General features: G+C 38.5%; 4 protein-coding genes across 4 annotated transcripts; all 4 read right to left on the reverse strand.

The window, feature by feature from the left end:
- Positions 1-514: 514 nt before the first annotated feature.
- On the reverse strand, positions 515-10,224 carry LOC107040286 (serine/threonine-protein kinase Warts). The gene is made up of 5 exons (XM_015260311.1): positions 9,731-10,224; positions 8,527-8,725; positions 4,903-7,575; positions 4,393-4,670; positions 515-4,000 (listed from the first exon to the last, which is right to left on the reverse strand). Exons 3-5 carry the CDS (start codon positions 7,514-7,516, stop codon positions 3,569-3,571), a joined length of 3,324 nt encoding a protein of 1,107 aa, XP_015115797.1. The 5' UTR covers positions 7,517-7,575; positions 8,527-8,725; positions 9,731-10,224; the 3' UTR covers positions 515-3,568.
- Positions 10,225-11,315: 1,091 nt separating this feature from the next.
- On the reverse strand, positions 11,316-16,358 carry LOC107040288 (histone acetyltransferase KAT8). The gene is made up of 7 exons (XM_015260314.1): positions 15,651-16,358; positions 14,137-14,396; positions 13,978-14,068; positions 13,770-13,897; positions 13,214-13,444; positions 12,698-12,942; positions 11,316-12,159 (listed from the first exon to the last, which is right to left on the reverse strand). Exons 1-7 carry the CDS (start codon positions 15,928-15,930, stop codon positions 11,937-11,939), a joined length of 1,458 nt encoding a protein of 485 aa, XP_015115800.1. The 5' UTR covers positions 15,931-16,358; the 3' UTR covers positions 11,316-11,936.
- A 104-nt stretch (positions 16,359-16,462) lies between these two features.
- Positions 16,463-19,286, reverse strand: LOC107040289. Its single transcript, XM_015260315.1, has 4 exons — positions 18,868-19,286; positions 18,305-18,457; positions 17,899-18,009; positions 16,463-17,780 (listed from the first exon to the last, which is right to left on the reverse strand). Exons 1-4 carry the CDS (start codon positions 19,030-19,032, stop codon positions 17,589-17,591), a joined length of 621 nt encoding a protein of 206 aa, XP_015115801.1. The 5' UTR covers positions 19,033-19,286; the 3' UTR covers positions 16,463-17,588.
- A 608-nt stretch (positions 19,287-19,894) lies between these two features.
- On the reverse strand, positions 19,895-21,896 carry LOC107040222 (waprin-Thr1). Its single transcript, XM_015260195.2, has 4 exons — positions 21,629-21,896; positions 21,496-21,561; positions 20,182-20,361; positions 19,895-20,117 (listed from the first exon to the last, which is right to left on the reverse strand). Exons 1-4 carry the CDS (start codon positions 21,633-21,635, stop codon positions 20,023-20,025), a joined length of 348 nt encoding a protein of 115 aa, XP_015115681.1. The 5' UTR covers positions 21,636-21,896; the 3' UTR covers positions 19,895-20,022.
- Positions 21,897-22,325: the final 429 nt, after the last annotated feature.

Genomic DNA, 22,325 nt, shown 5'->3' on the forward strand with positions numbered 1-22,325 from the left:
TTTAGTGTTTTTATTTTAAATTCAAGTAGATTCGGGGATTTTCGGGTTTCTGTTGCATAAAAAATTTGAATTTCATTGAATTATTAGTGAAATTCGAAATTCCATGAATTTTTTCATTTTTTTTTGTTATAAATTTTCTACTGAATTTTCCACTTTTCGAAAATTTTTATAAAGTGACAGTACCTCTAAAATTTCAAGGTGTCTTGTCATTGAAATTTCACAATTTGTTGATAAAATTAATAAAAACTATAAAAATTAAGAAATTTCAGGTAAATCTATTCTTAAATTTTTGATTAACAGAAAAGTCAGTCCAGAATATTAAATTTTTTATTGAAAATGCAAGTAATTTGCGGAAATTTCGTCTGCATTTCAAAAATATTCACTTCCTAGAAATCGTCAGTGAAATTTTCCATTTTTCAAATTTCCCCCTCAATTAAAATTCAATTCCCTCCTAAACTCCCCAAAATTTCAATTTTACCTAACACTCTCCCACTCAATGAATAAAACTCCACATAAGCATTAAAGAATATTTTTAATTTAGAACACACACTCGAATATATGTACATAAGTTTTGTTTCCATAATATATTATACCTTAAATAAAAACTAACCATTATCATGATGATTCTGTATTTTGCAAACATAATTACAAATGGGGGGGGGGGGGAATAAATTTCAACTCATGGGAAAAATAAATCGAGGCCCAAGATAAAATAACATAAAACTGGTACGGGATGAAGGGTATTAAAATTAAATATAAAATTTACAAGTGTTTCTCTTAAAAAGAAAGGGGGAGGGGGGAATACGAGGGAGGAAACATAAAACTAAACAGATCTGCCTTCGTTACAATGAGGCTTTCCCTTCTCGTCAACAGTTATTTCCTTTAAACAGAGTTTACTTCTCTTGTAGTGTCTATGAAAAAAAAAATGATTATGTTGAACAGTTTGCTGATGTCACACGATAAACTGAGCTGTGAAACTGATGAAATTACCATTTCTGTTATCTTAATTCAGGTGTTGAAGGTATACGGATTGCTTCACTCCCCCATTAATAATTTACTCCTCACAATTTACCCGACTCTCGACCCTAAACCCACCCAATATATTTGTTCCATTATTTTTTTTCTGGACTAGATAAACAAAAGTTTCAATGATTCCTCCACAATAAATTGCAGTAAAAAAAAACATTCCCTCGAATTAAACACTGCCAACGCACCTACTCCTTAACTTTGTTCTTCATCCTTTATGCCCCTCAACACCAAAATAAAAATGCACATTCGATCATTGCAGAGTCCTTTGGTACGCATTGATCAATGAAAAATAAAACAAAATAATAATATTACTAATAATGATAACCATAAGCCATAATAATGATGAAGATATCGATAATCATCTTAAAGCAATTAAATAGAAGATAAAAAAGGGGGGGATAACCACTCCATCGACTTGATTCGGTGAATCTCGTAAAAATTTACATTAAAAAAATCGCATGAAAAATAATGAGCATTAACTGACATTTTTTGCTGACTCGTGAGACTCGATTCCTCGGTTATTCGTATCGCATTGCGTGAGGAGACGAACAAAAAATACGAAAGAAAGAGAATAATCATTGTTAAGGCACAATTTTCATCACCCCCTCACGCACCGGTATATTCCAAGCGTTTAATATACACTTCATTCACACTCAGACATCACCTATGGATCATAAACTCTGTACATAGTACATACATTGCAATTAGTCTTCGATAATTACCTCGGTTAAATAAATTTTTTTTCTCAGGCAAAATATCAAATGAATATTTAAGGCCCCTCAAAGACTTTTAAAAAGTTGAAGGCACTTCGATAAAAGGCAACACTATCAATTCGTAATTTCCTAATTGAATCTCACATTTGTACACATCGAGGAGAAATTATGTATAATTTATATTATCTCGTTGCCAAACGAACTCCAATTTTTTTTCGCAAAGCACTAGTACTTTTTTCCATTCTACCTAATGACAAATAATTTATTTAATATATATATTTTTTTTCTATCGTGTTTTCATCTGATTGCAGCCTTGGCACGCCCTAGGGGACAGAATACTTAATTCTAGGATAAGTAGTTGGGTGAGAGATAGGGGGGGGGGAGAGGCAGCGAATGTATACATGATAAATTGGTAAATGACACTTAGACTATTGAAGGGAGTATTCCTCGTGAAAGTGACGCTTCTTCGTGTTTCAGGGGGAAAACATCCCATTACTGAACACATTACATTCACTCGAAAAATAGTAACAATACAGTTGTGAGAGAGATTTTTGTCTTCTGGTGACTAGTCGATAGATTCGGGAATAAATCGATTAGTCAACGAGTTGGTGTTTCGTCGTTTGATGCTGGAGGTAATGATATGATTCAAATAACGAACCGGGAGTTTCTTTTTCTTCTTTCGTAAGCCACATTATTCTAATTATTGGCAATATCACAGTACTTCTTCTATTTTCTCGTTCCCATATTCATCGTGTGGGGGGATTTCTTTCGGGGGGATTGCTCGAGGTTTGTGAATTTTGTGAGTGGAATATTCACATTTTTTGTAATTGAAACGAAGAATTTTGGAGATTATATTTTTGTGGTAGATTCACACTGTCAGAGTTCTCTTGAAATTCAAGTTATAATTGAATTTGCATTTTCAATGCCGTGAATTTGAACTGAATTTATGACTTAAAGGTTCATGTAATTCGTTATTCATGTGGAAAATTAAAAAAAATAGATTTTCCACAATTGTCAGTCATTTTCATTGTCCCATGCACCTGAAAATTGCAATTTCATTGCAACTTTCAGTAATTAACTGATTCATCCCTACCAGCACGTCCCCAAATTTTATTCAAAAATTCACAATTGAACATTTTCAAATTTTTTCCTTGAAATTTCAGAAATAACTTTTCAACAGCACAACTGCTCCACAAATAACTAAATAAAAAAATCCAAAAAAGATTGATATCTGCGCATTAACTGAACTCTCAAACTCACAATTATCACAATGTCCCCCCTAGCCAAAATTTCCATCTTTTTTTTTTTTCAAAAAACGTCCGAACTGTCAGAATTCCCCTGAAATTCAAGGAATTTGAATTAAATTTACGATTCAAAAGCTCATGTAATTTGTTATTCACATTTCAAATTCAATAGAATTGCTCCTATGTACCTGGAAACTTCAATTTCATTGGAACTTCCAGTAATTAATTTATCACTATCCAAAATCCCTAAATTTCATGTAAACATTCATTATTGAAAGCTTCAAAACTCTATCCTTGAAATTTCAGGAATAGCTTTCCACCAGTGCACCTGCCCCCAAATGACTGTCTAAAAAATCAAAAAAAGAATCATATCCCCACACAAACTGCCCTCTCAAACTCCTAGAAACCACTGGCATTACCGTAAAACCATCGCCCTCAAAACTGACTTTTCTTCCCAAAAACGCACGAAATTAAATAAGATGCACGACAGAAAAGAATCTAGAAAGAATGGAAAATACGAGAGAGTGAAAGCGGTCATAGCTATGAGCTCGTAGTTGGGCCTTGCCCGGACATGGCCTAATGTCATACATAGACCGGTCCCTGATTGTCATTATCGTCAAGACTAATTCGACTAGGATATGCCGGGCCTCCCCCGTCATCGAAAAATCGCCTGAATGTGAATTCAAAGAAACCGTGAAAGGGCTTTCCATTGTCGAGCAATTCACCGGATTTGTCGGAGTCAGAGGCCTCGGAATTTCTCAATTTGTCAGGATCCACTGGGTCGAAATTGCTGGTGTCTGTGGGGTCCTGGATGCGGGGTATGTAAGGGGCAACTTGTCGACGCAGACCCTTGTCGAAGTCTATGCTACCGAAGAAGGGATGGTTCTTCACTTCGTCAGCGTTTTTTCCCAATCGCCTGTCGGCATTCGTGCACAACTTCAGGATCAGGTCCATGCTGTCTGGAGAGAGGTTCGCTTGCTTCGGGATGTGGAGAGTCGTCTCCCAATTGATGACCTGAGTGTTAAATCAAAAAAACGATGAATTAACCTAATTAAATCGAATGATTGAGAATGGAAAATCGAGTTCGTCTTTAATCTTCAATAATTTAAGAACGACAGAGTGGAATTTTCTTTTTTTTTTAATTTCAAGGTATTTTTTAGAGCTTTAAAATGAGGCCTGAGTCGCCCAAATGTTTAAATTTCCAATTAGTGAATTTTTTAATTAAACTTTATGAAAAAAGACTGTAAATATCATTAATTCATTAATTTTCATTAATTCTCGACTCTGAAAATGTCTTTTAACGATTGAAAAGATGAAATCATCGCAAATCATTGCAAAATGTCTAGAATTGAAAAAAAAAAGAAGAGAAATAGTTGAAATAAAAAATTTTCTTAATAGTATTTCACCTTGTACTGAGTCTCTGCCGGTGTATTGGCATAAAATGGAGGCGATCCTACGAGCATTTCGTAGAGAATCACCCCGACACTCCACCAGTCACACAGCTGGGTGTACCCAGTGCGCAGGAGGACCTCAGGAGCAATGTAATTCGGCGTTCCAACGAGGGAGTGGGCGAGACACCTCTGGTGCTCTCTGTGCCGTCTTCTCTCTAGGGGTTTCAGTTGGATGCAACGACACTCGTTGTTCCAGTCGTCAGCCGGGTCCATTGAATCCTGCTTATTGTGGCCTGAAAATCATCGTAAAATCGTCTAATCAACTAATTAATTCACAAAACACGAAAGAACAAATCAATTTTTATTCTAGACAAAAACATAGACATTTTTTTATTAAAAATTTAAAATGAAATTATGAAAAGGCAAAGTCCATTTGAATAAATTAATTCCAGACAAGAATATTGAGTAATTTTTCGCTAGAAATTAACTAATGAATGAAAATAAAAATTGAAAAAATTGGCTCACCATTCTGCTGATAATACTTCGAATTATGTGTCCACCTGAATCCCGTGCACAGTCCAAAATCCGTAAGTTTGATATGTCCATCCCGATCAATAAGAATATTATCAGGTTTAATATCCCTATGAATAAATCCCATCTTATGAACACTCTCCACAGCACAAGTGAGTTCAGCGATGTAAAACCTGGCAAGTGGTTCATTAAAGATCATGAACTTGATGAGCAACGACATAAGATCACCCCCAGGAATATAATCCATGACGAAATAAAGATTGTCCTTATCCTGAAACGAGTAATAAAGCTTGACAACCCATTCATTATCAGCCTCAGCCAGAATGTCCCTCTCAGCCTTGACATGTGCCACTTGATTTCTGTTGAGAACATCGGCCTTCCTGAGGGTCTTCATCGCGTAAAACTGGTTCTTGGTGTCGAGTTTTCGGACGAGTGTCACCTCCCCAAAGGCCCCGACCCCGATCACCTTGATCTTTGTGAACATTGTCTTGTCCATTTTCGCCCTCTTGAGCCTGATGTAGTTGGACTCCTTCTGGGACAGCATCTTCCTCATCTGGCACTGCGCCTCAGCACTGAGACCAATTTTCGCCATTTCCGTTTCCAGCTGGAGTCGCCTGTAGAGCCTCTGCTTGTGGGACTTGAGGACATTCTCGACGTGCTGCTCCATGAAGAATTTGAATGCCTGAGGGGAATAATTCCTGACTTTGCAGTCTCGTCTCTCCTCCTCCTTCTCCTTGCTCATGTGCTTTCTCTCGGGAATGGGGGACTGGTGTTTTATTTTGTAGGGTCCTTTGGCGCCACTGTCTGAGGGAGGATGACTACTGGGGTTTCTGTTGGCGACTGAGGACGAGGCTGTTGGGGGCAGTGGGGGGGACTGCTCAGGGTGCTGCTGACAACTCTCCACTGGGGAGTACTTCCTCTGCAGTGGGGGATGGTGAGCGACTGGGGACGACCTGGGGGCGTTGGCACCTTCCGTGGTGATGTCCTCGGTTGGGGTGCCGTAGGGCGGTGGCGGCAGGGGGTGGTGCATGCTGCGTTGGGCAGCGAGTGCTTGCATCGTTGTGGCGTAGCTTGGGGGCTCGGTCGTGGGGACTGGCACACCGAGACTCTGGTTGTTGGTGTTGTTGTTCACTGGGGGGTACGCTGGCGGTGGCGGCTGCGGGGACTGCTGGGGCTGCTGGACTTGGGGATGGGACTGCTGTGGCTGCGGCTGAGACTGCTGTGATTGCTGCTGCTGGTGACCCTGCTGCGCCTGCGATTGTTGTGACTGCTGCTGCTTCTGCTGAATGGACGAAGCATACGAAGGAGGTGGTGGTGGTGGGGTGCTACTACTTGAAATAGGTTGAGGTGACGTCGGTGCAATGGCGGTTTGCAGCACAGGTTTCTGGACCTGCGTGCTCTTGACCGACTGCATGATGATAGGAGGCTGAGTCTTGGCTTGCCTAGCCCCCCAGGCTTGCAGGGGAGTAGGCCTGGCCATGGAGCCCTGAGTATTGCTAGGCCCAGTGGACACAGTAATGGGCGAGGGTGAGCCAGCGGACGTGGGCCCCGAGTAGATCCCCGACGAGGGGCTCTTCCTGTAATCCTGCTGCGACTGCGTTGGGCTCTGACGATTCTGCATGGACGCAGAGTACGAGGGTGGCTGGACAGTCCCTGACGACGACGATGGAACAATGGGATAAGGTGGTGGGGGCTCCACCTGAGCACTCGAGCTGCTGTTGCTGGACTGATAAATGCTCAGTGCCTGCATCTGCTGTGACAACTGCTGCTGGACCTGAGGCCCATTCTGAACGATCATCGGTTGTCTGCCATTGGATGTGCTGGTGGCAGTGGCCACTGGGCTTGTGCCTCTCTGGGGTGCATTACCAGACGTTGTTGTCGATGCTGAAGTGGTTGGAGGTGCTCTGCTGGGCACCACCGGAGCTGGTGACATTCTCTTCAGCATCTGCTGCATGTTCGAGGGGACATTGGGCTGGCTGTAGGGGGCATGAGGGGGCGGAGGGGGCGGTGGAGTCGATGAGCAACGAGGTGGAGGTGGTGGTGGAGGTTCACGCTCCACAAAACTGTTGGGGGAGTACTGGCGACTCAGCTGTGGGTGGGGACTGAGCTCAGTGAGTCTTGGGCTGTCTGATCGAGAGCTCCCAGCCCCAGAGTCGAGGGCTGGGGAGCCCCTCTGGAGTGACAGTTCTCGTTCTAAACTGGGTTTTCTTATGAGTTTTGAGTTGAGTTTACCCAGACCGTTGAGGGACTCCCCCTGGGCTTGCTTCAGGAACTCTATCGCTGCGTCCAGGCGCCATCCTGCCATCTTCAGGGCGCGCAGGCCTATCTCCTCCGGGTAACCCATGGCCAGGAGCTGCGAGAGGGCTTGACGCTGCTCGGGTTTGTCTACTAGGGAGCCTGAGGCACCTGATAAACCACTGAGGCCAGAGGCTGAACTCACACCACTGGTTGTTGAGAGGGTTGATATTGTACTCGCTGCACTGGAGCCAACTTCTCCTGTGCCACCACTGTTGGCGAAGGGCAGCAGGGAATTTCGGATTTCAGCTAGTGCCTTCTGATGATATCCAGAGCCGCGAGTGCTTGACTTGCTGACAGCGGATGGATTCATAGTGGCCCATGCTAGGTCTTCTGGGACCTAGCTCCAATTGAGCAGCAGCATTAATCTACCTGGAAGTTTGAGTTGAGTGAATTTTTTTTTTTGAGGGGGTGGGAGGACTGGGTCGAATACTATTCGCATTTTTCGTTGGATTTAGTTGGAATTGAGGGGTTTTTTAAGGTGAATGGGAAGTGATGGGTTATTGGGGATAAGGCGACGTTTTTAGGGGACCAGTGGAAATTATTTTTTATGTGGAATTTATTTATGGATGGAATTGTTTTTTATGCTGAATGGAAGCTTTATAATTGGTCTAATTTAAGTTTCTAAGTTTTTGTGGTAGGGTAACTAAATTTTAGACGATGTCTGCATGTTTGTATGCATGTGGTATTTTTCTTCATTTTTATTTGAATTTTGGTATAAGAAATCAATCGAATTTCATGAATTTTTTCAGCAATGTCGACTTTAATCAGCTCTACTCATTAATATCAATTGGCATTGACACCATTGACATGAGAAAATAAAAGGAGGAGATTGTGAAATGAGAATTAGAAAAAGAGAACTCATTCGGAAGCAAATTGCTAATTTATTAAGAATAATAATACTCATTTATGAAAAATGGATTTGCCCAATTGTTTATTATGGTTTCTATATGAATTTCTGTATGAATTTGCTGATGACGAATCCTTAAAATTCTTGGACTGTTCAGGTTTTCATTGAGGAATAAGACACGAACAGACGAATATTTTTTATGGAATATTGAATGTTCATGTTAAATTGTTTAAAAAATATAAATTTCCTCTGTAATTATTGGTAAAGAACATTTCGTAAGAAAAAAATCTTCCTCTGCAGTGAAAATAAACGAAATTTCATTTTAAAAAATTGAATACTCAATTCCAAATAAAAAAAAACGAAATGAAATGAATAAAAAAAGAGTAGAAATAATTCCAATCATCAAACCCATTCAATGTTCATCTAATAGTATTCAACCCTGCCTCAAAAAAAATCTAACAACTATTCCTTACAGAACACTTGTGATTCTTATTCCCGCAGATGTGGACTCTTCGTCGACATTTCGATGTGCTTTCACATCAATATCTCCCCCGAATCCTTGCAACCACGATGACCTCCTCCATTAAAACGAAATAAAGTCAACACTCCAAATATTTCCCCAACAATGGACTACCCCGACGACTTGAAGATGAATGATCTAATTCGTGAGCTCTGTAAACACAAATTAACAACTGATTTTCAAACCCATGTACTCAATTAAACCCCTAGAAAACCCAATGAATCCATCAAAAATAAAAATTCCCCATTTCGCAGCCACTAAAATAGTGAAATAAATTAGGAAGAATCGAGCTTCTCATTTTATCCATCTCCGTGAGAATTCCAATCATCACACCCCATTGGATGAAATTTCCCTTCACTTTTTATCTAATAAAATCAAATCCTGTCTCGAACAAAATCCAAAAACCGCTCCTTATAGATCACTTGTGATTTTTATCCCCTTAGATGTGGCCTTTTCGTCAATATTTCGATCACACAAATTTCTTCTCCCGAATTTTTCGAGCCTCGATCCTATCAAAACGAAATAAACCCAACAGTCTAAATATCATCCCAAGAATTAACTCTACCCCAACGACCTGAAGATCAAGGTTATTGTTCTTGAGCTTAGTAAACAGAAATTGACAATTGATTTTCAGACCTCTGTGTCCCAGTGAACCCCTAGAAACCCCAACGAATCCATCAAAACTAAAAATTCACCATTTCCCACCCACTAAAATAGTGAAATAAAATGGGTAGAAAGGCCATTTAATTTTTTCCACAACAAAAAGTGGATAAATACCACATCCTCCCCCAAAACAACGTTCTCCCCATGATAATTCCAATAATCTCAAGCCACTGAATAAAATTCCCATTCAATGTTCACCTAATTATCTATTATTTAGCCCTGCCTCTAAAGAGCTCCAAAAACTATTCCTCACAGAACACCTGCGATTTTTCTTCCCTCAAGTGTTGCCATTTTCTCACCATTTCGCTATTCCCCATAAATTTTTCTTCCGGATCCCTCGAGCCTCGATGACCCCTCTATCCCCCCAACAATTGCCTCTACTCCAAAACTCGAAGACGAAAGATCTTGCTCATGATCTCTGTCAACACAAATTGACAATTGCCTCCCCCGCCCCTGAGCCCCAGTGAACCCCCAGGGACCCCCCGAATACTCACAAAATTTGACAGCACCAGTTGTTATCCAGTTAAATCCATCACAAGACAACCAGGACGATCCCCAGTCCAGGGAACTTAACCTAATCCCACGTACAGCACAATTCACAAATCCCCGTGGTAGCACTCATCCCTCGGGCACTGATAACACTCACAGGTAACGAATAACTCACCAATCCTGGCCCCCCAATCCCAATAAATACGAATAAATAAGACGTGCAGCTTATTCACAACTTAAATAAGAAACTGAAAACCGATGCCCCAGTGGTATGGAACAGTACGTGTGTGTATGTGTGTGTTGAAATAAGTTAACCGAGCATATTACGTTTTCCCGTGTATTCACGATGAATTTAACGTTCAAATATCAAACGTCAATCACACAATAAACTAATAAACTTGTCAATTAATTTAGCCCAGTGAGTGTTAATCGGATAGTAAATTGTACGATCGACAACAAAGAAAGATACGGCCGTAAATTACTAAAGTAACTGGCAGCCATTTTGAAGTGCCACATTCCTACACCGACTTGACACTCTTTTTCGTAATTTACGGTGGGCATGATATCCCTCTTGCTGGGTATATCCCATGGACAAGACCAAGGCTGGCATTTGGCGCTGGCGGAGTCGAGGGGTTTTTGATTGTTGTCGGGGGGTGTTGTTGCTCCAGCTGGTGGGATTGTCATTCTTCGAGAATTGGGGGATTGGGATTGATGGAGATATTTAATGAGGGGATTGCAGGCGAGGGAGTTATCGGGGGGTCAGTCTTCAGGGATTGGGCGGCATGTTGAGGGGTTTGAGGGATTAGTTGAAGAGGGAGGTTTTCGAGGGAGGAATTGAAATGTTTGGGTTTGGAGAGAATTTTTAGGGGTTTCTTGGTATTTTGAGGGGTTTTGGAAGGGGATCTTTCTTGTTGGCTGTGGATACAACGTAACATTTGAATTAATTTTAGGTATGGATCAGGGTATTAACTAATTTTTCTGATATTGGATGATCCACGTCTAAAATCGATGAAGTAACCGTGAGAAAAAAGTTTTTTTAGGAAAATTGAATTTTTAGGAGAAATTAAACAGGAATAGTATTTTAGGTGATCTCGAAGAGGTTCTTGAGAGGGCAATTTAAATGTTTGGACTTGGATCTTTCTTATTGACTGTGGATACATATTTGAGAAATTTAAATATTTGAATTTTATGTTTCAAGCTAATTATGCAATTTTAAAAATCGTCATTTTGTCATCTTTATTCAAAGAATGAATAAGTAGATTTAAATGAATGAAAGACTAATATTTGGAGAAAAATTGTATTTTTTAGAGAGTCATGAGTTACAGTAAGAGCTGGAAATATTTAATCAAAAGTAAATAGGAATAGTCCTCCAGATGATCACTGAGGAAAAAAACTATTTTAGTTTTTGAAAAATGAATAATTATCATTCACTCTTAATTTCAAAAACGAAATGGACATTTTACTTCACTTCTCATCCCTTATGTCGCTTGTCAAATTCAGAATATTGTTATATTTTCCTATTATACAGCATGATAACGTCAAGCTGAAAGCGATATCATCGAGACTCTGGATTAATCATAATTAGTCGGATTCGTGTCTGGGATATTGTATTTCATTTTATTTCATTCAATTTGTCAAGTTCAGAATATTGTTATATTCTCTCATTCTGCCAATCACCTTAATTAATATTTTACTCAAAGAATTTTTTTTCATCTGAATTACCAACAATTTCTCTCATGCGATACTTATTTAATTTATTAAGTCTTGAAAATGGTTATGATATTCTGCCATTCTTGCCTTCATCAATCAATTCTCCACTCGTTATGAAATGAAAATATTTCAAGGCATTCCCTGCATTCGTCTGGATCAAAGTATTCCAAATAACATATTATTTGTCAGGTCTGATGTACCCGGAATGACGAATATTCACGAATCTTCCAATCAAACTCATTTTAATTATTCTTTAATTCACTTGGGATTTTATTCAGCTCTGGTTGCACTCCATAAGTCCCTCTAGGGTTTCATTTTCACACTGGCGATTTGTCATAAACCACGAATATCTGGGTTTTTCCTTTCTCGACGCAGGGGAGAACTAGCACGATTACATCAAGCTGGAAACGATAATATTATCGAGGCTCTGGATTAATCGTAATTAGTCTGGCTCGTGTTTGGGAGTTTACTTTGACTTCCTGGGGCTTTCCTCGGGAGTTTTCAGCACTTTTTTCCGGGTTTGACGTTCTTACGGGGTGGTGCACCCCACCGGAGAGCTGTGCTGTCCACTGCGAGACGGGGTCTCTTGTACTGACTGCTTTTTATGTGCTCTTCAACTAGTTTTGGGGTGACGCAGATCACGTGCTGTCCCTTCCAGTATTTCACCATGTTCATACTTTGGAGGGTCGAGATTATGTCGGTTTGGGAGATGGACGTCATTTGGCTGAAACGAGATTTGATTTTTTAACGATTTTTCAGGTGAACGTTGAGGAGGAAATGCAATTAGTAACACGATTCTAGTCGACTCAGTCTTCAACTGAGTTTTTTAGGAATATCTTAGAATCTAGACGAGATAGAGAAATTTTTATGATAACCTTTTTTGTAGGGCGATTTGAGAGCTACAAAAAAGATTATGACGAAAATGTTGCTATCTGCCTTAGATTCCGAGATATTCACTGACAACTGTAGTAACTTGAGGATAAATATTCTTGATTCATTCAATAAATAATTCATTTATACAGTAACCCAGTCGCAGAGAGTCTTATGTGTTTCCTGAAGAATTCAGCATGATTATGCAATGAAATCTATTCATGAACCTTTTTTATATTCTAAAGTCTGCACTGAAAATTTCTAAAATTTCACTCTAAAATTCTCGAACAAAAACATTTTACTCTTGAATCACCACCGAAATCCCTATTCTTTAATTCCTCACTCTACAATTTTCATTCTATTCTCTAGTATACCCCGATATTTTTACACACCTCAAGTCTTTGATGCTGAGTGTGCCCCTGAAATCCCTCAAAATCTCCAGAAGAATCCAGCTCCAATAGCTCCTGTACGAGAGTTTCCCCAGATCACTGAGTGGCTTCTCCGGACTCCCCACTGCCTGTTCGATCCTACTCAATTCATAACTAAAAGCAATGAGTAATTTCCCATACCCCTGTCGTTGGAAGGGTGGCAGCGTCAGGATGCACGCAACGTTATTGCCATCTGGAGACTCCTTTTCCTGAAAGATCAAAATAAATACAAATTTCGCCATTCGCCCCTTCCAAACTTAATTATTAGGTGTGTTAATTAATTTTCAAGGATTCTTAGATTGGATCTCTCCAAAGATATTCGATTTTTCCATCACAAAATCTGTCTGTTGCCAGGAAATACAATAAAAAGCTGTTGATCAAAATCAAATTCACTTTTTATTCGAGAACAACAGCTTTTTCATTAAAATATCCTTTGAAAATAATTATCACATCTAATAATTCCCAGGAATTTTTGCTCACTTTTGAGAAGTATCCAACAAGATGTGCTCCATGCTTATCGACTTCACACAGAATGTAAAATAGAAATGGCTCCACATCGAAGTAAAGGGTCTTGTGGTCTAGAAACAGTTTAGCAAGGAGGCACAAATTTTGACAGTAAATCTTGTGCTCTCTTCCATCCACTTCCCAAATACTTAGTGTACCTTTTCTGTATATTTCTTTTCCTACCGGTTGTCTGTGAGTACATTCACTCTGCAAAAAAATATAATTTATAAAGCAATCTCTAAGTGCATAATAAAATGGTAAAGCAATTAAACATCTAATTTTCAATGTTTTGTTGGATGTTAAATTATTAATATTAAATCGACATGATCGAGTATTTTTGTAGTAATTTTTGAGAGTCGAAACATGAAATAAAATAATAGAAAAAAAATTGAAATGATGAATGATAGAATAGAACAAAATTATCAATTATCTAAACGAAATAAATTTGAATGATGAATTCAACGAGAAAATCACTTGCCACAAGTCATTATAAAATAGAAGTTATTATAGAAATATAAAAATGACTTCCTACCATGTGATATCGATAAGTCTTCTCCAGTCTCATATACTTGAGGCAATATTCACAAATCCACAATTTCGGTTGTTTTCCGTACTCCTCAGGGTAAGGGCTGAAGTACCACGTGTCGATTTCATACCGCCCTGCAGATAAACTTTTGAAATAGTGAGCCCCTTTTATCTACCTTTAACTACTGTCTACAAGAGAATATTTCCCCACGTACCAATTTGAATTTTGTCGATGTATTTGACTTTAGTTATGGCTTCGTGCTCTTTCTCCAGGGCAGCAGTCGTTGGATCCATCTCTGCATAAGTCTGGAGTGAAAAAATTATTTTGTGTTGATGAGAAAGTCAGGTGAAAATCAATGAGTGAGGCTTGGTACCTTCTGAATGTGGTTGATCTCGTCGTGCCTTCTCTTCTGATTTCTCGTGATTTTTCTGTCCGACGAATCGGCTAGGAGATCACCAGCTGGGGCGTTCTCACTGGTCTTCCAACTGGTGTCCGACATGTCGAACCTACTTGACATGATTCTGTCCCTCGGCACCCACTCGTCCAGTCTTCTGTTGTAGCCTTCGTAGTGAACGTAATACTCGTAATGTCCTTCGCCATCGTTGAATCGAGTCTGGATTATTTCGGCTGGATCTGGAGGAAATTGAATGGGAGATTAAGTATTTTTGCATCTGAATGAAAGCTTTGCAATCGTTCGCTAATGAATCGATGGAATTGAATCTTCTTCCTCCTCAAATGTAGATATTGTTGAGCCCTATCGGTCGCCATTAATTAAAGTTTAATTCATCGATTAGTTTTTTAATTTTTGAATTTTTTCGAAAGTCGGCTATCCCACGACAACTAAAAAAATTTTCTGAATTGATTGAATGATGGCTTAAAAAATTTGTTTGGACGTCCTTTTGACCGAGTTCGAAGATGAAGGCGATAGCAATAATCGTTATTTTGATTTATTTGAAAATTTGCAAAAATTTTGTATTTTTTGAAAATCAGAATTCCGGGAATATATTTGAATATCATGCTTAAAATGTGTGTTTTACTGCCATTAAGTCGAACTTAAAAGATGGTTACGATAGCTATATTGGTTGATTTGATTTTTATGATGATTGTTGAAAATTTCGAATTTTCCATGAATTTCCCTGAAACTGAGCTTTCCGATGGTTTCTTCAAATGTGATGTTTCAAATTCATTCAAGTATGTGTAATAAAATTTTTCTATTAACAGAGCCGTAAAAAAAACAATCGTTTGTATAGAAGAAAGGGATAATAAGAATAATGATGATGATAACACTCAACTAAGTTGAAGATCTGACAAAATTATTTGAAAAGAAATCTCATTCAACTTAATAAAATGAAATAACCAATGAATTATACATGATAGAACCAAATTACGTGCAAACTACCCATTCGAAAGCATAGGGGCGGGTGGGATAAAACGGACACTGGACTTTTTCAAAATTATTCATAACTCAGAAACAAATTGATCAATTGAGCTCAGTTTAAACTCGTCACAAAGGGGAAGAATTGTTCTTTGTATTGAAAAAAAAAATTATCAAATTTTATCAACATTTCAACCCCTCATTAACATTTTAAGAAAAGTCAAAAGTGTCCGTTTTACCCCAACCTCCCCTATTCCTAATTTATTAGCAATGTTGTAAGATTAAAAAAAAAAACGAAGCAAAAACAAAACTGAAAACAAATGCCTAATTATTCCGACCAGTGAATTCTTTGGGAAATTCTGTTTTCTCCACTTGCGCCATGCAGACTGTACCCTCCACACATGACGAATTCAAACGGAATCCAGAGCACGCCGAAGACACCCGATCGCGTCATCGCCATGACGAGTGACTATTCGCAGTCGCGTGCCCGATAATAATCGAAATGAACTTACGCCAGGAGTCGTCGGATCTTCGCACCAGGTAATGCTCCCCAATGTCCAGTGGCATCTCCTCGACACTGTCAGCATCGTCCCCCGACCCTTTGCTACCGTTCGTGAACGCATTATCCCTTTTTTCCTGTTTCACCATTGTTTCTTTTTGACCCGCAACCGAACTCTCTTTACTACGTTGCTCCATGTCAGCCATCTTGTTTAGAGCGAAATGTGATGCAATGTGATGCTTTGTCTGGCGCGCGTTTTTGGGTGCACCCCCCACTCCGGGGGGCAGGCGCATTAGTAAATGGCGGGAAGGTTGTATTTGAAAATCATTGTTGGAATGTGAAGCTGAGGACTAGCCCTTTCGCTTTAAAAAAAATCCATGAAACGTTTTCTATTATAGCCGATCTATTCGGCTATAATTTAACTATTCGTAGGTATTATTGTAGCCGTAACTATGATTATAGATATCTATATGGAGATATAATGGAGAAAGTAAGGCGGTTTTCATGAGTACAATCGTCTTGCGTTGATTTTCATGAAGCCTGCCTAACAAATAAAAGAAAATTGAATACCGTTCTATGAATCTATAAACCATTTTACCGCTTCGCTACTGATTTAGGATCTATCGCTTGCGAAATTGTCAATTTTAATGCAATGACAATTGCCTCACAATTTTTTCTAATATTCAACTCCAAATAAAAACTCGAAAATGTTACGATTCCATTTTTATTTCACTTAGCTCTGTATTCATTGCTAGTTTGGAGAGGGGAAATGAAGGAAATTTGCATTTTATGTATAATAAATTTTTGGTTATTAATAAAGTCGGATTTCATTGAAAACACTTTTGATATTTATAGTCATAACACAATCATACTAGATAACGAAAAATCAATACAATATTCGATGATAAAGGAAGGAAACAAGTCCAATGATGAAATCATCAAAGTGGAATGCATTTAACGACTTTCAGGGTGCGATTATCACGAGTTAGTCATACAGCACTCAAAAAATCACGAGGAAAATCCTTGAGACTAATCGGGTGATTTTAAATGCGCGTCCATTGGGAGAGGAACATGATTTGTGTAGCAGACTGCGAATGATTTTGATGGTTTTTCAGGCATCGAAGGATGCCTGGAGCTTTTCATGAGAAAATACATGAATTATTGCACGAAAAGAAATTACAGACTCACAGAAAAAAATAAAATGAAGAATTTTAGTGGAAAATATCAACATCCTTGAAGAATACTGTTGATTCAAGCATAAATATTCGCCATTTAAAAATAAAATATACTTGAATTGAGAAAATAAAAAAGGGAATATTCTCAATTTAAGAGTATTTTATTTCGTGCAAAGTTGTTCCTTCAAAACAGTCCGAGGGCCTAATTGTTCATCGGAATATTGCTTATTCATGTGCACGCTGGTCTGTCCTCACACTGAGAGAATTTCACATGAAATTTCCCATAAAAGATCCTTAAAAATCAAAGCTTCCATGAATTAACAGATTATTAAAGAATATTTCTGCTGAATTCTTCAGAAACAAGAAGTCTTCTTTCAATTGTATGATATGACAGGAAAAATCTGTCAATTTTACACACTGAAGCTGTCAATATTCACAAAACCATCGCTTCAATTGGAAAATTCAGGCAGAAAATTGTCAACAGTGTCTCCCCCATATATTCAACATGAAATTGGAAAGACTTACGGGAGGCTGGGGCAAAATGGACCCATTTTTTTCCATGTTCATAACTCAAGAATAAATTTATCAATTGAGTCTCATCACAAAGAGGGAGAAGCATGCTTTTCATAGAAAAAAAATTATTCCATTTCATCTCACACTCAATGACTTATTGAGGTTCAAAAAAATTCAAAAAAAGTGCTTCACGATAGAATTCAAAAAAATTCAAAAGTGTCCATTTTGCCCCATTCGCGTCCATTGGGGACTGATGGTCAGGATCAGGAGACTATTTTTTCCCCCAGCGGTGGTGGTCTGAAGTTGTACTCCATGCGCCTCTGCTGCTGCTCGTACAATTTTTTCTCACGCTCTCGACGTTTCTGTCTCCTGAGTTCCTCAGTTGTATCTCCGAATTCTTCCGCAGTCTCGTCCTCCCACGTCGCTGCGTTATCGTCCCACACCTCGAGATTATTCTGAATGAGGAAAAAGATTGTCACAATTAGATGCGAACAGATTATTTCTCCCAATTATCATTTCTGAAGGATTTTCATTGAGGAAAATAAACAGGAATTTTACTGAATGTGATTTTACCGTTGGAATTCTCTCAGCTGCAATCGCAAACTTGGAGAGATTGGCTCCGGACTCCTCTGATTTAGTTTTAATGAGGACTTTCTTCTGTTTCGTTATTCTTGGTGTCATGTCCTGTAAAACGATCGTCATTATTTGATAACCAATTCGTGAAGACAAAGCAGAAAAACTTCGTGTCAAAATAGATATCTCAGAATGTCAATTATGAAAACATGAATGAATATTGTCTAAAATGTCAGTATGCAGTGATTTTTTTACATATTTTTACTATTGGCTAATGCAAAAGAGATGCAATGAACCAAAAATTTAACTAAATTAAAATAAAACAGTTGATTAATTATTAAATTTATGTTATCAATTAAATTGTATTTTTAATAATAACTGAAGGCATAAAGAAATTGATGAAAACCTCAAAAAAATTGATCTGCGGTTCCTCGAGTGGTTCAGGAGGTTTGGCTATCTGTTGCCTGTACTGGTCGATTTTACTCTGGATAGGATTGACCGGTTTGTCAGGGACAATGACCACTGGATTCTCATCCCACTGTTCCCAGTGCTCCTGCTCCTGATGAAATAATAAATATAAGAAATGATAGAAGACTAATTAAAAATAATTAGCTTGTTAACTGATTGGAGGATCTTCTCATGATGAATTATTTGCTCCAACTGTTCTTATGGAGATGAAATTATGAGCTCGTAATGTGAATATTTATTATATATTCTCCTTTAACAATGAAAAGTACTCCATATTTTTTCTTAATATTCAATTCTAAATAAAACTTTGAATGTATTACTATTCTCAAATACAAATTTGACTTCAGTATCTGCAAGAAATGATTTTAAATAATTTGTTTCGCCCTCAGGGTATTACTAAATAGCTTTATTTTCATCTATGGATGAATTAACAGAATTCCATTCATTCATTCAAATTCCCAAGTGTTTAATATCAGTTTTAAAACCCTTTGGTTCACTCACAACTCGACTATTGTTGGAATTAGGCACGACTCCGACGGCTGAGAGTGGTATGGAATCACACGAGGATCTCCTCCTCCTCCTGAGGCAGCATAAGGCACGTCTGAAGACCCCCAGGAGCAAAACCACGAGGGCCTTCACCCGATTCACCATAAATTCCAGTGCCATTGTTGCAATTTGTATCAATTCCGATTCAATTGAATCACCTAACCTATGCTCTCCGCAAACATTCGACGTGGACGGACGCTGCAGCGCCGGTGGCTATGACAATACCCCCCAAGTAACACTCAACGTCAAACCATAATGACTGTTCTGTTTTCTTTCAATTTTCTTAATTATTTACACGTTTGGTGGAACCGCTCCGAAACTGACAGCGGTGCATTATTATTTCGCGAGGCGAGGGGGTTTATTATGGTCACCATCGGCGGAATGGCGACCGCGGGGAGGGGATGAGTCGATTATCGAGATAGATCGAAGTTTGAAGCGGGAAGAATGGAGAATTTTTTGAAAAGAGAGCTATCGACTTTTTGTGAAGTTAATTTTTTATTCGCCTTCTTTCATTCATTCATTATTTATTCATTCATTCATTTCAAGGAACACTTGATTACTTTTAGGGACATCTATTTATCTATTCAATTTATTTTGAGTAAAAAAAAATTAATGTGCATTTTTTGCATTTAAGTTTCATTCGATTTCAATTTGTTGTATTTTTCACTGAGTGTGAGCTTTCTTCATACATTTTAGCCACTCAATCAATTTTTTGTGAACGTTTTCAATAAATATGTGCGCAATTTAAATTCACTCGTCATGTGCAAAAAAATGTACAACTTGAGATTTCAATATTTTGTGATTGAATTTGATGTGGACATTAATGCTGAGTGTCGCTAGGAGGATGGGTGGCCGCGGGGGAACACCTCTGGAAGGTTTCGAATTTTTCGAAAATCGGAGGAAGCATTAGGAATTAATGTGCTGCGGAAAAGGGAAAATCCGTAAGAAACCGAAGGGTATACGGTAATGGAGGAGTCGAAAATATTGAAAAACGCCCAAACTTTATTACTCAAAAAGCTTAATACATCTCACGGCATTGAATAGATCATAAAATCGCGATTTGCGATGGACAAAATGAGAAACCATGAAGTTGAAAGAAATTCTTCGAGATTAAGTGCGAACGCATCTCTCGCGCTTCGTCGTCCGATCGAATTCGCACTTTTCGTAGGGACCGCACTTGACGCCTCCGCAGTAGACCCCGGTATCTGGAAAACAACGTCCCGTTAGACAAAGTGGAGTGAATGAGCTTGCGTCGTATGAGGAAGTTACCTCGACCGGAGCCCTTGTAGCCGCCGTCGCTACCTGTGTACACGGCACTCGGCGCGGCACAGGACATGGAGCCGCACTTGTTGGGACAGCACTTTTGATTGAACGAGCACTGGTAGTCGCTTACACAGGTGGGCATGCATCTGGAGACTGTATTTCTCAGGGGGCAGTTGCCTCCTTTGTCTGGAGGACAACAAATTGTTTCTCATTCCTTGGTTTTTACGAAATGATCTGTTTTTTAATTTCCCGATAGAGGAAGTTATGGTAATTCTATTTTGTAGTTGTATTCAACTAAATTCATGATTTTATATTATTCTAATTCGTACATTTTTTCAGTTCAATAATATTCTGAATTAAATCAAGCGGTTGCAGGATGTAATTTGGCCCTGAACATTCATATTTTCATTGGAAATTCAAGTGTGTTGGCAAATTCTTGTCTTAATGCTGCTTGAAAATTTGGAATTTTATTTTGTTTTCCAAGAAATTTGAAATTTTATCATTTTTTTCCCCTAAACCACATTTAAGAATATCCAAGTACTCTGGCTATTTTTTCCCCAGTGAAATACTTTTCTACTTTTGTATTTTACTATTTAAATTTTGCAGGGCGGAATTTGAATCTCGATATTGAACCGTTAGGAAACAGTTTTTAAATCGGTAAAAATTAGAATTTTTACTTTTGGAGGAGAATTGATTATTTATTTATAAACAACGAATGTGTAAAAAAAAGATAATTCTGTGCAAAACGTAGTTAGAATAACGCTGAATATTCATAATTTTTTTTTCAAATTTTTCTCAATTTAATTGACAAATTTGATGATTGAAAATAGTTAAAATAAACTCATTGAAATTAAAAATATTAAAATAACTGAAAACCTAAATTTCTGATTGATGATGAATTAAATAATTGATAATATGGGACCGTGAATTTTCAATTAACCAAATAATCGTCAACCGTCCCAACTAAATTGTTGATTAATAAAATAATTCAAAATTGGAATATTCAAGTAATCATCAATTTGAATATTCAAATTTCAACTATTTTATTAATCGATAATTTAGGTAGATTTCTGATTATTTGGTTAATCAATAACTCAACGGAAACTTTACAGTTCTACATTATGAAATATTTAATTCCTCGCCAATCGGAAATTTGAACTATTAATACTACATTCTTCTTAAATTTTAATGAGTATATTTAAACATTTATCAACATAAGTCGCATTTACCGAAGAATATCTTTAATTCCCAAAGCCACTTATTCCAAATTCAAAATATTCTCCTTCACAACCACTTGTTGAAACGAACTTGCGAACTTACGTGATAATTGAGCCTCGATGACCCCAACAGCCATCGCGAATCCCAAAGCAAGCAGCAGAATTTTTCCTGCGAACTCATGAACGTTGAAAATTAAATAATTGCGCATAAAATTATTTATGAGTGAGAGTCTTACCGTCCATGGCAATGGCCTGCAGCGATGTTGATCCCACCGAGGTCCTCTCGTATTTGCCACGAAGCGGACTCTCTCTAAATAGGGAATAGTCCACAGACGATATGAATGTTCTCCGGTTCCCCACCCGAGGAAAATACGAGGGGCCAGGGCCGCAGCCTTGCCACGCACTACTGTGGCATTAAGATCAAAATTAAATACTATTTCTTCCTTCTTGGAACAATGCGATATGCCACCACACGCAACACACTGCACCGCGGGAATAACCGGGGATAATCTCTTAATCGCTGCAAAGCATGTATTGGAATTTTCGCGGGTGTTGGTGTGTGGCTGTGAATCAACATCACCGGTAACGTTATTCGCTGCACTTGACCGGGATTGGAGATTTACTCTGGAGGTCGGCTGAAGCGGTTATCACATCTGTGTTTGTAGGAAATATTCAAGAGGATGTATCAGTGGTTCTGGGAACAGAGGGATGACTTTTCCTTGAAAATATTGGAGATTTCTCTTCGAAATTCAATTTATTGGGGACGATAGAGTGGTCCGGCTTTGAGAAAATACGGGGTAGCGTCATTGGTGGAAATCCCGGTACGCAGTAGCTCAGAAAGCACTCGGAAATGTCGGGAAGTAGATCATTTCCACGTCAGAAACATTTTTGCAAAAATGCGGATAAAAATTGATGATTTCGTGTTCGAAAAAT

This window comes from Diachasma alloeum, unplaced genomic scaffold (genome assembly GCF_001412515.2).
Source record: "Diachasma alloeum isolate Michigan unplaced genomic scaffold, Dall2.0 Dall_scaffold_00326, whole genome shotgun sequence".
In the NCBI taxonomy this organism is placed as follows: domain Eukaryota; kingdom Metazoa; phylum Arthropoda; class Insecta; order Hymenoptera; family Braconidae; genus Diachasma; species Diachasma alloeum.